Genomic DNA, 16,112 nt, shown 5'->3' with positions numbered 1-16,112 from the left:
ATTTGATTGAAAAACCAAAGGATTAGGTATTGGATACCGGTGCTACAAGACATATTTGTAGTGATCTGAAGATGTTCTCCTCCTATTCCAGGAGTATAGAGGTTGAAAAGATATTTATGAGAAATTTTTAAAGTGCCCCTGTTATGGGAAAAGGAAAAGTGACTTTGAAGCTCACTTCGGGGAAGACTATTGTTCTCACTAATGTTCTTCATGTGCCGGATATTAGGCGCAATTTAATTTCAGTTCATTTGTTTAATAAAGTAGGAATGAAATTAGCTTTTGAAAGTGATAAGGCGATTATCACTAAAAATAATGTTTTTGTGGGGAAGGGATACCTTAGTGAGGGTTATTTGTACTAAGCGTTGAAAATGTTATAATTGAGAAAACTAGTACTTCTTTCGCTTACATGATTGTCTTCTAACTTTTTTAATTTGTGGCGTGGTAGGTTGGATCATAGTAGTGTGAAATATATCACCAAACTATGCAAGTTAGGCATGATCACCGATAAGGTGGAACCCCTCGTGAACAAGTGTATAACTTGTGTAGAGACAAAGTTAACCAAAAAGCCTCACAAGACTATGGAATTAATCCATAGTGACTTAAGTGACTACAAACCATATGAGTCTAGGAGAGGAAACAACTATGTCATAACTTTCATAGATGACCACTCTAGATATACCATGGTGTATTTACTCAAATCAAAGGATGAGGTCGGAAATGCGTTTATTTCTTATAAAATGGAAGTTGAAAATCAACTTGGCAAGAAGGTTAAAAGACTTAGAACCGATAGAGGGGCTGAGTACTTTAACCTTAATAAGTTTTGTGAGGAAAATGGAATTATCCATGAAACAACCGCTCCATACCAACCGAAATCAAATGGGATTGCCGAAAGGAAAAATAGGTCTCTTAAAGAGATGAACTCTATGTTATTGAGTTCAGATGTACCACTTGATATGTGGGGGGAAGCTATGCTATCAGCATGTTATCTATCAAATAGAATTCCACCTAGCAAAACTGGTATGGTTCCATTTGAGAAATGGTTTGGTAGGAAACCAAGTCTAAAACATCTACGGATTTGGGGTTGTTTGGCTAAGATGTTGTTACCGGACTCCAAGAAAAAAAATTTGAAACAAAAAACATGTGATTGTGTGTTTTTGGGTTATGCTACAAATAGTATGGCATACCGGTTCATGGTAGTTAAAGCCATGGATGATGTTATTGAGCCAAATACCATCATAGAATCAAGAGACGTTGAGTTTTTTGAAAACTTATTTCCCTTTAAGCCCAATTTACCTATAAGTAAGGATAGTCAATTGACTAATGGGAAAATGGAGTCAAATGAAAAGGTTACCAATCAAGAATTGAGTAATGATGACAAAAATCGGCCGAAGATGTGCAAGCGACTCAAAAGACCCTAATATACAGATGATGAGTGGCTTGTCTATTTAGTAGATAAGGACCCTCTTACATACAAAGAGGCTATTACATCAGTGGATGCCGTCTTTTGGAAAGAGGCAATCAAGAGGGAACTAGATTCAATCTTGACGAATACCACTTGGGAATTGGTGGATTTACCATTCGGGCCAAAACTTTAGAAACCAAGTGGATATTTTAAAAAAAATTAAAAAGTGATGGGTCACTTGATCGTTTTAAGGCCAGACTTGTTGTCAAAGGTTTTAGACAAAAGCCTAATATTGATTACTTTGACACATTTGCCCCGGTGTCTAGAATTGCCACGAAAAGGGTTATGTTGGCAATGACGTCAATACATAACCTGGTCATCCATCAAATGGATGTGAAAATGATATTTCTTAATGAGGACTTAGAGGAGGAAATTTACATAAAACAACCAGAAGGTTGTGTTGTAACTGGCCAAGAGCGAAAGGTTTGCAAACTTCAGAAATCCTTATATGGATTGAAGCAGGCACCGAAGCAATGACATGAAAAATTGGACATGGTTCTAATTTCAAATGGGTTCGTTATAAACGACGCTGAAAGATGCTTATATAGCAGGTTCTATGGTGGTAGGGGCATATTCATACTACTATATGTAGATGATATGCTTATAATGGGAATAAACTTGGAAATGGTTAATCAAGCTAAGAAACTTTTGATGTCTAGTTTTGACACAAAAGACTTAGGAGAGGCTGATATGATCCTTGGGATCAAAATCATCAAACAAGGAAATCATATTTCATTATCTCAAGCCCGTTATGCAGAAAACATACTTAAAAGGTATGGGTACCATGAAGTTTCAGTGGTTAAAACACCTTTTGATATGGGGTGTCATTTGAAAAGAAACCTAGGTGAAACAGTGAATCAAAAAAGATATGCTCAAATTATTGGTTCGGTCATATATCTAATGAATTGTACGCGTCCAGATATTGCCCTTGCGGTAGAAAAGTTGAGCCAACATACTCACAATCCAAGTAAGGAACATTGAAGCGCGGTTGATAGGTTACTAAGGTACCTAAAAGGCACTATAAACTATAGCTTACACTATAGCAGTAAACCAACGGTTTTGGAAGGGTATTGTGATGCAAATTGGATCTCGGATACAAGCGAGCCCTTAGCTACTAGTGGGTATGTATTTACACTAGCAGACGGTGCAATCTCATGAAAGTCCACAAAGCAATCTTGTGGAACAAGTTTTACCATGAAAGCTGAGTTCATAGCCTTGGAAAAGGCAAAAATGGAAGCCGAATGGCTTAGGAACTTAATAGCGAATATTCCATTATAGCAAAAACCGACGCCATCGGTATCACTACATTGTGATAACCAAACGGCTATTTATCTAGCCAAGAATCGGATATACAATGGTAAAATGAGGCACATATGCCTCAGACACAACCTTGTGAGACAGTACATAGATGAAGGAATGATAGCTATCGATTATTTGAAGTCAGAAAGTAACCAAGTTGACATGTTCACAAAGCCTATGTCTGTCAAGAACTTATGTAATGCATCTACAGGAATGGGGTTAATGCCTAATCTATAGGTCATGTGATGGACACCCTACCTGTGTGAAGAGGCTAAATGCCTAAATTAGGTTCAAGGGGTACAAACGAAGTCACCGGTTGACCGGTTCTGTATTACTACTTGTATAAATATTCATTCTAAGCTGTAGATGGTGAAAGTAGTACTACCACAAAGAAAGAGGTTGAGCAGTAAAGCTCTTAATTAGTCCAATCCTAGGAAATGTGGGGGTGTGTCAGTTGTGATGCACACCAGGGACTAACCTAAGTGCATGTAGGGGATGTGGCCGCCGCCGATGAGAACTTATAGGCAAGTTTTCTAAAACATTCATGAGTTCAAGATAAGGGACATGGCTGGTTCAAAAGTCCAAAGTGGTTATATGATGTGTAGCTCAAGAGTCGACCTATGGGATATGGTTAATGGGACGGTCAGCTACACCAATGAGGAAAGGTTCAAGGAGTCTGACTCTACCTCTACTCTGTAGCGCGGTCCATTAGACCTAGTGTAGGTTCAAGTCCGAAAGACACCCACAATGATGTGTCCTTTAGTGTCTAATTCAGTCATAGCATGTGTCTTTCGTGTCGTTTTGAAACTTGTGGGGGATTGTTAGATTTAAAATATTTAATATATATTTTATTTTTAAGTTTCAAAAGGATTTGATTATTTTGTTATGGTGTGGGACCCATGTGATCAATGAGATAATGGTTGAATTTTAAAGGATTGTAACATCCTATGGGTACCCTAAAGTCCATTCATGGTCACTACTATGCGTGGAAATGTGGGTCAAGAATATTGATTGAGATTAATTCCAATTATGAAATTAATTCTCAATTCATAGCCATAGGTTATCTTTTTCCCTTTATAGGATTTTAAGGCCTTTTATGGTCTTTAGTGGAGAATGAATGGATTTTAAGGCCTTTTATGGTCTTTAGTAGGGAATGAATGGATGTTAAGGCCTTTCATGATCCTTTGTGGGGAATGGCCATGAATTAGGGATTAATTTCCAATTCAAGTCCATAAATCTCATTCTCCAATTAAATTGATCGTTAGTGGGTGGTTATTCTTGGAAATTTCAAGGGTATGTAAGGGATGGTTTTGGACCTATATAAACTCAACCAAATATATTGCAAAAAACACATCTTGAGATACATCCATGCTCATACTTTGCAATCACATAAAGTTTATATTTCTTTCTCTCTTTTCTTCTAAGTCTGTTAGAGGGTTGCTGTACTGAAGCTCTTGGCTCCTTCAAGGGACTAGAAGAACTGCTTATCTTCTAGTTGGAGGTTGTTTTATCTTGGGGTAGTGGTGCAGAACAATCCTTGGCAGTAGGAGGCATCAATTACCTTAAAGGCAGCACTACAAGTGTGACTCAACCTCAAGCTTGTTCAAGTTGTTGCGGGTGTGACTCTACATCAAATTCAAGTTTTGGTCTTTTCATTTCAGTCAAAGGTAGTTTCTACTGATTAACTTATTGTATTACAATTTGTGTTCTTTCAATTGTTTGTGAGGAATTGTAATACAATTACCCAACATCTACAGAAGTTAATTGCAACTGAGGGGGAGAAACATGAAGCTCCGATAACCAAAGTTCAAATTTTCTCACCGTGGCAAGAGGATCAGGCATAACACTGTTAAAAATCAAATTGTTTCTAACAGACCAGGCAACATAACAAGTAATAATGACAACAGAAAAAAACCAAACACGGCGCAATGCAGAAATGACCAATAGAGGGGGCAGAAATAGATTCTAGACTAAAATTTAACCAGTGAGAAATATAAGGGTTCTCTATCACAAGGAAGTACGTAGTGAAACGTTATACATCACTAGGCATAGTGACATTTAGCTTTTTACTTCAATAAAATAGAAGAGAAGAGTCTATATAAGGAGTAATCAAATAAGAAGCTCTGCTTAGTTGACAAATGCTGTCTGTAAATTTCTGACAACTCAATGGAAATCTACCACATGGAGTAGTGATTAAAGCATAATTTTTTTTTGGGTAAGAGATAAAAGCACAAGTTATCACATATAAACAAGAAGAAGATCAATCTTATCAAAGAGTATGCTAGGTTATTTTTTATTCTTAGATAGATGCGTTTAAGTACTGAGTCATGTCCAGGGTAACCAATGGGCCCAATGGGCAATATTTGCTACCCGGTCTTATGGCCAATTGGGCCCGTAGACTATTTTTTTTATCTATTTACAAGGGGTGACAACCGATGGGTAGGGCTGGGCTTGGGCCCAACTGAGTATTATATATTAGAAACATAGGAAAGCCAAGCAGAGACAAGATAGGATGTATGAGTCATAAGCTCTTTAAATTATGCAAAGTTAGTAATCTAAAACCAATACAAGTTAAGGGAAGGAAATAAAAAGGAAGAAAATAGAGAAAGAAAAAACAAGGCCCATTTTGTAGTCTCTCAAATTAAAACCAGTACAATTATACTACCCAAATAAAATAAAGAAAGAGAGTCCAATACATTAAGTTTATGGTATCTATTATTTGCCAATTTCAAAGCACTTCTCTTCTCCCTTCTTTTTTTCTTGATTAGAAACATTTTTCTTGGAAACTTTTATGGCTCTTGTTGAAAACATTTTTTGTTTTGGAAAACACTCTTTTTTGGCCCCCTAATTTCTTTATTTCTTCCTCCTTGGAGCTCTGCCCTCTCTCCTGTTTCTCTTTCCTATATTTACTCTTTTGCATTTTTCCTTTTTCCTGCATTTTTTCTTCTATCTGCTTTTGCTATGTCAACAAAGAAGTGTGCTCGGCTTGGGGGGCCTGCCTTGAGGACGCCGAGTGACATGCGAGCAAAGTGGTACATGGGTACCACCGCGAAAGATATGGCTCGCCATAAGTGTTGCACCATTTCGGGTCAGGGCCTCAAGGATGTAAGTGACTTTCGCCTTTTTCTTGTATGGTATATTCTGCTCAATGTTTGACTTCTGCTGTCCATTTTGTAGGATCTTTATTCCCCTTGTTACAAGAACTACTGCTGTACAGACGATGTTTGGACGTGGTACTAGACACTTGATTCCGCTGTGAGGGAGAGACTAGATCGTACAGGGCTTGGTCACACAGCCCAAGTAGTTTCCTCGAAGCTTGATACTCTAGTCATTCGAGCTCTTGCAAACCGCTGGTGGCCCTTGACCCACACTTTTCATCTGCCTGCAGGGTAGGTAACCACACTTCTTTATCTCTTGGAGACGGACATTCCTTGGTGTAGACGCTGAATTTTGTCACCCCCCCAGCGATGACGACAATCGGACGCAGAAGATTGGCAATGTCCCCAAAAACAAAACACTGAACCAGAAAACATTTCCTCCCATCCCATAAAGCGTACATCGTGCGTGTAACCCCCTAGACAGCCCACACAACCCTACGAGGCAGCATCACGGTCGCAGCCCCACAAGGCAGTGCCCTGCAATGCGCGGTCCTGCTGCGTCGTGCCGCGGCCTACGTGGCCTTGGTGCGTTGTGCCGCGGCCTGCACGGCCCTGCCGTGTGGTGTCCCGCGCGTGCGCTGCGGTGCTACAGCGGCCTTGTTGTGTGGCCCCATGGTCCCCCAGAATCTAATTTTTTCTCCATTTTTGCTCTGCCGCGGCCCCGCACATTTCCGCGGCGTTGCCAAACCCAAAATTTGCCTATAAAAAGGGGGTCACCCCCTCATTTGAAAGGGCGAAGTTTGTGGGAGTGGTGGTACCCCCAAAGCTCCAATTTTCTAGTTTCTTTTTTCTTGTTTCCTTGTTTCGAGGCTCTTCCCCAATCCGATTTTGGGCCTTCAAGCCTCGTCCCTTTGCCCAAAGTTTGGGCTATCCAAGTCTGGGTTCCTCAACCTTTTCTTGCCAAAATCTGGGAAACCTCATGTGGCATAGCCATTTTGTCCGGCCTTCAAGCCCCTAGTTTCCAAAGCCTTGGAACGCCGTTATTCTATCCGAGATCTTAAGATCCGACACCAACAAGTCGTTACTCTGTCCAACGAAGGGACAAAGCCAATCTTTTGCCTCCACCTGAGCTGGGGGACGCTGTTCGTCTTGTATAATTGCATTTATTTAAAGCGTATATGTATACATTTCTTCCATTAACTTTTTAATTCTAGTACGATGTAGCCCTTTCAAGTACTCTCGTGTAGTGTGTACAGTAGTTGGTGTAACATAGTTTAATTTAATTAAATAGTTTGTGTATCATTATTTAGCCATACATGTGGGAATAGGACATCCATAAATGGAGAATATTCGAAAACAAGCATCTAGTAGAAAAATCGATTTATCCAGACGAGGTGGGTGCCTAATACCTTCCCACTTACCCCGAATCCCTGACCAGACCAATCAAAGACTTGTAGCCCTTCTAGGGCTACACCAATGGGTCCTAAGCCCTATCCTAGGTGGCAACTCCATTTCATTTTATTATATGACCCCAATCCCCTAATAAATTGACACCATGCCCCTAAGAAGATGCATTCCTTCCCTCCCTCCAACCGAGGAGCACAACCCCGACCTCCCGTGCGCCCCAAGTGCCACCTGGGGAAAAGAAACGGATCCTCATAGTGCGATTCCACTGGGGAATGATGGTCAATCTTTCAATACTAGATGCTACCGTTGAACGCAAGAATTTTGTCCCTTCTACATTGATTGATTAAAACATGTTTGACTAACCCCTTTTGTTGTACTAACTGCATCATGCATCGTGTTTGAAGTGAAATCAAATGACGAGAGTACTCCCTGTTGTGCCTCTACCTCTGGGGAGGTGGGGCACATCATACTAAGTACTCTGAGATCGGATGATACCCGCTTCCTGCACCACTATCTTGCACACACAACACTTCATGGGAACACATAGCCCTGTGGTTAGTTGTTGAACCCCATGTATAGTCATGGGTAATTCGCGGTCGAAGCCATAACCCTTGATATTTACTATACGGGTCCAGAATTACCGACGATGGTATTCACTAGTGTGTCGTGGGGTACTCCGCTACTCAAAAAGGGCACGAGTTTGATTACTCTGTAATTGTGTGATCTATTCCCCAAGTATATCAAAAGAACCACATACCCACAATTTTCTACGAACGATAGGTATATCGGTCTTGTCAAGGATGACCATGTTCTATCCTATCAGGCTACCTATTGCATGCATCATGTAAGAAATTAGACCATATACGAATAGGATACGCCACAAACTAACCTTGTAGCTTTTCGAGGTTGAAAGTGGAAATCCCATCAGCATACTTTCTCTTAATGCAGAATATCGATCATGGGACGAATTCTATTTGTCCCTTGATTGTCCCTCAAATGTCCCTCGAATGTCCCTCGATGCACATTGCATATCCATTTAGATCAGTGTATCGAATAATGTAGCCTCGATTGTCCCTCAGAAAAGGATGCACTGTCTAAATAATGCGACAATGATAGAATTCTAACGAGAGGTGCTCTGTATTAGGAAAGGTAGGTCGTTGAGAAATCCTCGATTAGATCTCCATGTGATAATTCAAATTTGATTTCCAAAAGTTGTTAAATGATGAAGAATCTATGGCATGCTTGCATCATATCACAAGATCACAAGGGTTATTCCCGAGCAGTCTTGAACGTAGATTCAAGCCTCACCATCGACTACCCGAGTAAAATAGAATCAAGAGAGTAAAAGCGAATTGTCACTTTGTCTGTATATATATATATATATATATATATATATATATATATATATATATATATATATGCATGTATATATTTGTTTGTAAACAAAAAAAATATAAAATATTGAAATAAGATAAAAAATGAAATCACTTGAGTCCTAAATTTATCCTCTTTTACCCTTGTAAGGCACAATTCCGTGACAAAGAAAATCCTTGTTACCCGTGTGGAACCGTCATGGCGGTCGATTGAACCAGGCCATTCTCCATCAGTTCCCACCTACTAAGCTTGTTGAAAATCCTGGCTCATCTCCCTTGACTTCTAGTCCCTCAACACAAAGTCCAACAAGGTCACCCCTTGTTACGAGCACCATGGATTCGCCAGAGGCCAATTCTTCAGAAGAAGCACTAGTCAAGAAATGGTTAGCATGCGGAGGGACATGATAGAGACGAAACAGCTCGTTACGCAGTTGGTCCAGTCAATGCAAGGTTAATCTCTAGCAGATAATGCACCAACCCCCGTAGAGCAAAGGGTGACCCCAACGATGTCTAGGGCACACCTCAGGATCATAATAGAAGAAGAGGATATAGCCATCAATGCTCACCAAGACCCACCAGAAACAGAGAGGGAGAAGCAGATGAGGGAGGAAGTTGAGTAGCTCGAAGTGGCCATGAAAGGAAAGGCTGTTGAGAAACCAGAAGAAGACATGGTTTGCTTTGCTGGAGAAAGAATACTTGATGATTTCAAATGGAAGCCCGAAAAGTTCGACAGGATGGGAGATCCCGGAGCTCACTTGTAGATTTTTATTATAATAGCCAAGTTATGGAATCTTAAAGAAAATCAAATGGGACAAGCATTCCTTTACTTGTTGAAAACTTGGAACAAGGAAGTTATCGGTAATATTCATTTGATAGTTAAGGAGAAGGAGGAGTTCTTGCATTCCATTCGGTGGTCTCTAATTTTTTAACCTCTTAATGAGCAGTCGGTTAGGTAGGACAGGGAAGCGAAGGCTTCCTATTTGGAATCCTTGAGGGTTGAAGAGACGTTGCTTCACCAAAAATAGGATACCCTAACTGCTATTGGCTATTACTTTTATGACCTTGTTGGACAGAAGGTTATAGTAAGTAAACACGTGACATTCCTAGAGGATGATATGATTTCTTGTAAATCTGATCCAGTAGTCATTAAAGAGGTAACTAATGACCAAGAATCTTTTGCACCTGTAGTACCTTCAGTTGACATATCCACTGAGGTTTAGGAGTGAAGGTATATCAGTGTGACCTGAGCTTAACTTGCCATATCTACTTATGCAGGTTATGTTGTATCATGTTCAGAACCCCACCGATGGTAATATGCCATATGGGAGGTTTCTTACTCAGGTAATTGTGCACTTTGGAGTTAACCTTACTGGGAAGGTCGAGGGAGCTGAGGGTAGAAGACCCATTAGTAAGACTTTCATCAAGAAAATGGGGATGTTTGACATGCGGGGGAGCGATGTAGAGGTGGAGGAAGAGGAAGAGGTTAAGGAAGAAGCTAAGGAAGAAGAAGTCCTAGAGGGATTTCAGGAGGATATCCCTATTGATTCTGGGGTACAGTTTGGGGATCTTCCAACATATAATTTTATAGAGGCCTTACCTTCATGAGTACCACCTCCAGTGCCTGGGGTTTTTGGTTGGGGGGATATGATTGCACAGTTTAGGGGTATACATACCCATCTCACTGAGGTATCATCGTCGTGGTGAATGAAATCCGCAATGAGGACAATCTCTAGACATGTGTCCAGGCAGTTTACATGTATAGAAGTGGCTAGGTCCAGCAAGCGGATAGGTAGGTGCAGGACAGATAGATTGAGAAGAAGCCTGGCTTACTTGACTCGATATCGGGCAAGGTGCTAGAGTAGACTAGCTCAAGGCATGGCGATAATACTGTGTAGACTGATTAAATGTTGGGCGAATGGGTTGATAAGCTTGATACATTTCAGGCCTACGATGTCGGGTTAGGGCTGTATCTAGATCCCCCGAATGTCTTGTTGGGCCAATTATAACTTTGGAAAGTATTAGGCCTCTTGCCCGACCTTGGTGACGCAAGAGTCTTCTCTTTCAACCGATCTTCCATGGTTTTAGCCTTAGCAACCATTTGAGTGTAAGACTGGACTTCCATAATTGACAATATGGCACTAATCTCAGGCCTTAGCCCCTTTTCAAATTTCTTCGACTTGCAGTCGTCACCCCTTAAGTGTTCTGGAGAAAAATAAGTGAAGGAATACAAGACAAAATTTCCAAGTGTGCCACAATAATCGAAGCCTCATAAAAGTTCTCAAAATACTCCGCCACATATTCCTCCAATTGACCCGGTTCTTTCACCATCGAACCATCATCCCTTTATAGGAACCGAATCCTATTTCTTGCCCTTCGCATCTTCGCAGTATAGATGGAAAAACTTTGATTTTTTATCACCAGGGTTAGCCATTTCACACGAGATTTTTCTACCCATAATCTTTCATGCAAATCTAAGGCCTCGAAATACTTAGCTTTAGCTACCGCTTCATGGTCAAAGAGATCATCATTAAAACTCACCACCTCCATCAGTTCCTGAACATCTTCCAGCTCCACTTTAGCAACCTTCAAGTCACTGTTAACATTAGGAAAAGCACCTCTGGCCCAACATCTAAGGACAGGCTTTAGCCGTTTTAACTTTTGAGACAATGAAAACATAGCAGACCCCTGAATAGGGACTTCCCACGACCCCTTTACCACTTGAAGAGACTCAGAGTGCTCTACCCAGAATCTAGGTAACCGAAACAGATAGTTGAAGCACACTCTGGGAGAATGATCTGAAGCATCAGGTTGAAGCACACTCTGGGAGTCCTCCGAAAATAAATCCAGCCAAACCAAATTACAGAAACTTCTATCCAAAACTGAACAAACATGCATTCTCCTTCGGTTATTAGACCAAGTAAATTTACGACCAGAGGAAGGAACCTGCACTAAGCAACAAGCATTCACCATGGCCCCAAACTCAGTAGCAGACCCCAAATTGAAACATCCTGGGCCTCTCTTCTTATTATATTTTAAGATCGCATTAAAATCACCCATCAAAGCCAACAGATTCGTGGATAAGGCCAAGGAACCAAGTTCCATCCAAAGCTCCCTCCGCTGCGCTCTAAAGTTTTTAGCATGAACAAACGTCAAAAAAAATCTTATGACCCGACCAACAATAACTAATAGTTACCTGCTGGTCTAACAAAGAAATAATAGAAGGCTGTGCAAAACCCCTCCTACAGAAAACCCACAGATTGGGAACTTTACCATTTTGAATATTATGAACAAAAACCACATCAAAGCCTAATTTATTAAAAAATAACTTGGGAAATTTACTAACCTCCACCATAGGCTCCACACATGTGCTCTCTAAACAAATTCTTGAACGTCAAACGCATCGCCGCGTTCTTGATCCCACAAATATTCAAGAAAAGAACATTCATTAGGAAATATTGATTTTATTCAACCGATCATACCAACTACCCGCTTGATCCACCCGGGACTTCTTCGTACTCTTTTGGTTGCAAACACGTGTAAACACACTACCCCCTACACCCTCCTAAGCTGCTTTCTTGACCAAACCGACTTTTGGGAAATTCAACACAGCAGTCCCACCCTAGACTGTGATAGTAGTCAATGAACCGACTAGCCTCTCTGAGACACTCTCACCACCCTGAGCACACTCCGACCCACCACACCTAGGGGTTAGATCTATAGGCAATTCCACCCAAATCTCCCCTCCCATGACAAATGTAACATCCACAGAACGCAAAACATGTGAAGGGGAAACCCTCTCACACCCCACTCGTGCCACACCAATAGAGCTACCAATCGAAACTTCTTTCTGCTTCTCAATCGAACCCCTCGCAACAACACCCATAGCGTACTGGCCACCCGAACCACTAGCCACATCATCTGGTGCATCCCTAGTTGCCACAACCAAGCTCTTGCCACCCAAACCACGAGCCACAGAGTCTCAAACACTTGTACCTCACGCCCTGCAGCCGAGGCTGGGCGAGATCCTCCACCAGCATTCACCCCTTTCTTCCCATTCTTCTTAGAAGCCTTCTCAATTCAGTCTTTACAATTTCTCTAAACATGACGCACCCTTCTACAAAAAACCACAACGATCAAGATCATCCTCATACACCACCCTTTGCATAAACCAAAAAGCCTCCTGCTCCACCCTGATTTTATCCATCCTATGTGCCCCAATCTCCATATCCACCAACACCCGAGCATACAACCCCACATAAGCCAACCTTGTGAAACGATGCAGTGCCACTGGTCTACCAATGCCTTTCGCTGGAGAGAAAAGTATATCAGAATGCCAATACTTGATGAGGAGTTCAGGAAACCTTACCCAAACAAGCTCTCTGCTGAGCTTATTAGAATTCACATCAAAATCAGGCTCCCACCTCTGGAACCGAAGAACCTATCCAAGAATATGAATAGGACCCCTCTTCCATACCAACGCCATATCCTTCTCAATAGAGAACCAAAAAAGAATGAAACCCTTATCCACAGGAATGAGATCCACCGAGTTTTTAAAAGGCCTTCACCACCGCCATCAATTCAACCAACGAGGTCGAGCGTAGATCTAACCTCCCAATCTAGGTGAACTGGAACTTTTGAATTTGAGCATCATAGACATCTTGATGACTCACCACCCTCGTCCCAGATCGGTCATGGATTGGGTCAAGTTATGTTGATCGTACTAACCCAACTCTGCCCATTGCACCAGGGAAACTCCTCTCCTTTCCCCTTGATCTCCAGAAGGCCATTATCAAATACGTATATGTTAAATTTATCCACCCCAATCAGCTCATCAGCTCCTTGTTTCTCCCTATGGTTTCTCTTTTTGTTAAAGCTCCCTGTGGTTTCTCACTACATCAAAATCTCCTAGCACAGCCCACAGTTCAGGGATACCTCCAGAAATAGAATTCAATGCCCTCCATAACACTTTCCTCCCATTCACATTATTTAACCCATAAACAATGAAACACTTAAAGGAGACCACACATTCCACTAATACTAATAGCCATATGAATTATATGAGAACCTACTTGCAGGATATCCGCCTTAAGCACATAATCATTCCACCCATCCAAATCCTTGCAATTGGTGAAGCTAATAAGTATGTGCTTTTTTTTTTTTTGTTTGGAGGGTGTATAAGTAGTTGGAAGTGTATGTTTGTTACTCATTTTTGGATTAAAATTTTAAGACAAAATGATTGTTGTAATAGTGTTGATATATGATTTTCCTATTTACACAATTTCAAGTTAATTCTTATGCCACGTTAAATTAAATGGATAATCAGTTCTTTCTTTTTTCCTACTTCACTTTTTCTTTCCAATTGTTTTGGACCATTATCAATACTACTTTCATATTCTATTTTGAATTTGTTTGATTTAATAAGAGGTCATTGGGATTCTGTGAACCGATTCAATATTTTTTTGGGTTGGATATGATTCAGTACTAATAATATTTTGATGTTGATTTGGATATCATTTACTTCTGTAGATGGTTCTCCACACATACATTGATACAGAATTTTGGGAAGTACAAGATGGACTAGAGTGCTCATTAAACCATCTTTAAAATGTAATTATTACAAGTTTTTATGGTTCCATTAGGATTCCATTATCAATTGGTGCACACTATAATTACGAGATATGGCAGATGGATGTACAGACCGCTTTCCTTAATGGACATTTTGATGAGGTCATATACGTGGATCAACCAGAAGGTTTTTTTTCCCCAGGAGAAGACAACAAGGTGCATAGATTGTTGAGGTCCATTTATGGACTAAAACGTGCTTCCAAGAGCTGGAACATCTATTTTGATCAAACTGTCAAAGAGTTTGGGTTTGAACAAAACATCGATGAGCCATGCATTTATAAGAAAATCAGTGGGATGATATATTGCTCATTGGGAATGATGTGGGAATACTTTCAGCTGTAAAGATGTGGTTATCCAAGACATTCTCAATGAAAGATCTAGATGAAGCTAGTTATATCCTAGGGATAAAGCTTGTGAGAGATCTCAAGAATAGGATGTTAGGCTTATCACAGTCTACTTATATTGACAAAGTGTTGAATAGATTCAACATGCAGGATTCCAAGAAAGGAAATGTTCCTCTCAGACATGGAATTGGTTTTTCTAAGTCACAGTGTCCTCAATTTGTTGAGGATATTGAGGCTATGAAGATAATCCCTTATGCTTCTGCTATAGGGAGTCTCATTTATGTCATGTTGTACACTAGGCCAGATATTTGTCATGCGGTAGAGATTGTGAGCCATTATCCATCTAATCCAGGTCAAGAGCATTTGATTGTTGTCAAAGGGATCCTTAAGTATTTAAGGAGGACCAAGGATTACTTTCTAGTTTATGATTGTGATCAGCTGTCAGTTATGGGTTATACAGACTCAGATTTTCAAACTAACAAAGATGACAGGAAGTCTACATCAGGGATGGTTTTTATGATGGGTGGTAGAGCCATAATTTGGAGGAATGCCAAACAAAAGTCGACAGTTGACTCCACAACTAAAGCTGAATACCTAGCAGCTAGTGAAGCAGTCAAAGAAGGTGTTTGGCTCAAGAAATTTTTAACTGACCTAAGGGTGGTTCCTGAGCTAGTCAAGCATCCCATTCCATTGTTATGTGATAATAGGGGAGCTATAGCATAAGTAAAGGAACCTAGAGCTCATCAGAGGAACAAGCACGTGTAGCGAAAGTATCACTTGATTCGTGAGATCATACAACACGGTGATATAGTCATTGCTAAGGTTGACTCTGCAAATAATATTTTTGATCCCTTGACAAAGGGTTTGTCACCTATAGTATTTGAGAAACATGTTAAGAACATGGGCATTAGGTTTATGGGAGATTGGCTTTGATGTATAAACTTGATTATTTTAATTAAAGTGTTTAATTTGTTTTTATTGGCATGATCATATATTGAGCTTAGTTTGTCCATAGGTTTGTCTGCCTAAAATTGATCACTACTAGGGATGAGATTGGACACCCTGTCTTATATGATGGTCATACTATGCGTTCTTAGGAATGTTGATTCAAAAGCATAAGTGTGAGTGTAAATACAATGTGTACATTGATTGGATCACTCGACAATTTCACGTGTGGTGATAGTGTCAGTTTAAAAGGAAAATGAAATTATCTTAAGTAGTTCAAAATTAGTCCCTAGGCCTGAGGGGTCCTTACCGATGTAGTCACGCACTATGCGTTTTGGTTTACCAAATGTTGATGTCTCTCTGACTATATATAGGTGCGCTAGATTCATGGTGTTTGGTTGTAGTCGAAAGAGATGCCGAACAAGGAATCCACTGCCTATTATTTTGGGAGCATATCGAAGAGAGAGATAATCTATGACATATTAGACGCAAACCCGGATCCGGTGGTATTTTCTTGTGGTTTGAAAATGTTTTTATAGTTATGTATATATATATATAT

At 40.4% G+C, this 16,112-nt stretch overlaps 1 protein-coding gene across 1 annotated transcript; it reads left to right on the top strand.

Moving 5' to 3' along the window:
• The first annotated feature begins 14,845 nt into the window (after positions 1 to 14,845).
• LOC122665547 (secreted RxLR effector protein 161-like) lies at positions 14,846 to 15,331 on the top strand. The gene has a single exon (XM_043861701.1). It carries the CDS (start codon positions 14,846 to 14,848, stop codon positions 15,329 to 15,331), a length of 486 nt encoding a protein of 161 aa, XP_043717636.1.
• Positions 15,332 to 16,112: the final 781 nt, after the last annotated feature.

This window comes from Telopea speciosissima, chromosome 6 (genome assembly GCF_018873765.1).
Source record: "Telopea speciosissima isolate NSW1024214 ecotype Mountain lineage chromosome 6, Tspe_v1, whole genome shotgun sequence".
NCBI lineage: Eukaryota > Viridiplantae > Streptophyta > Magnoliopsida > Proteales > Proteaceae > Telopea > Telopea speciosissima.
The sequence above is the reverse complement of the archived record's forward strand: the minus strand, read 5'-3'. Positions and strand labels throughout refer to the sequence as shown.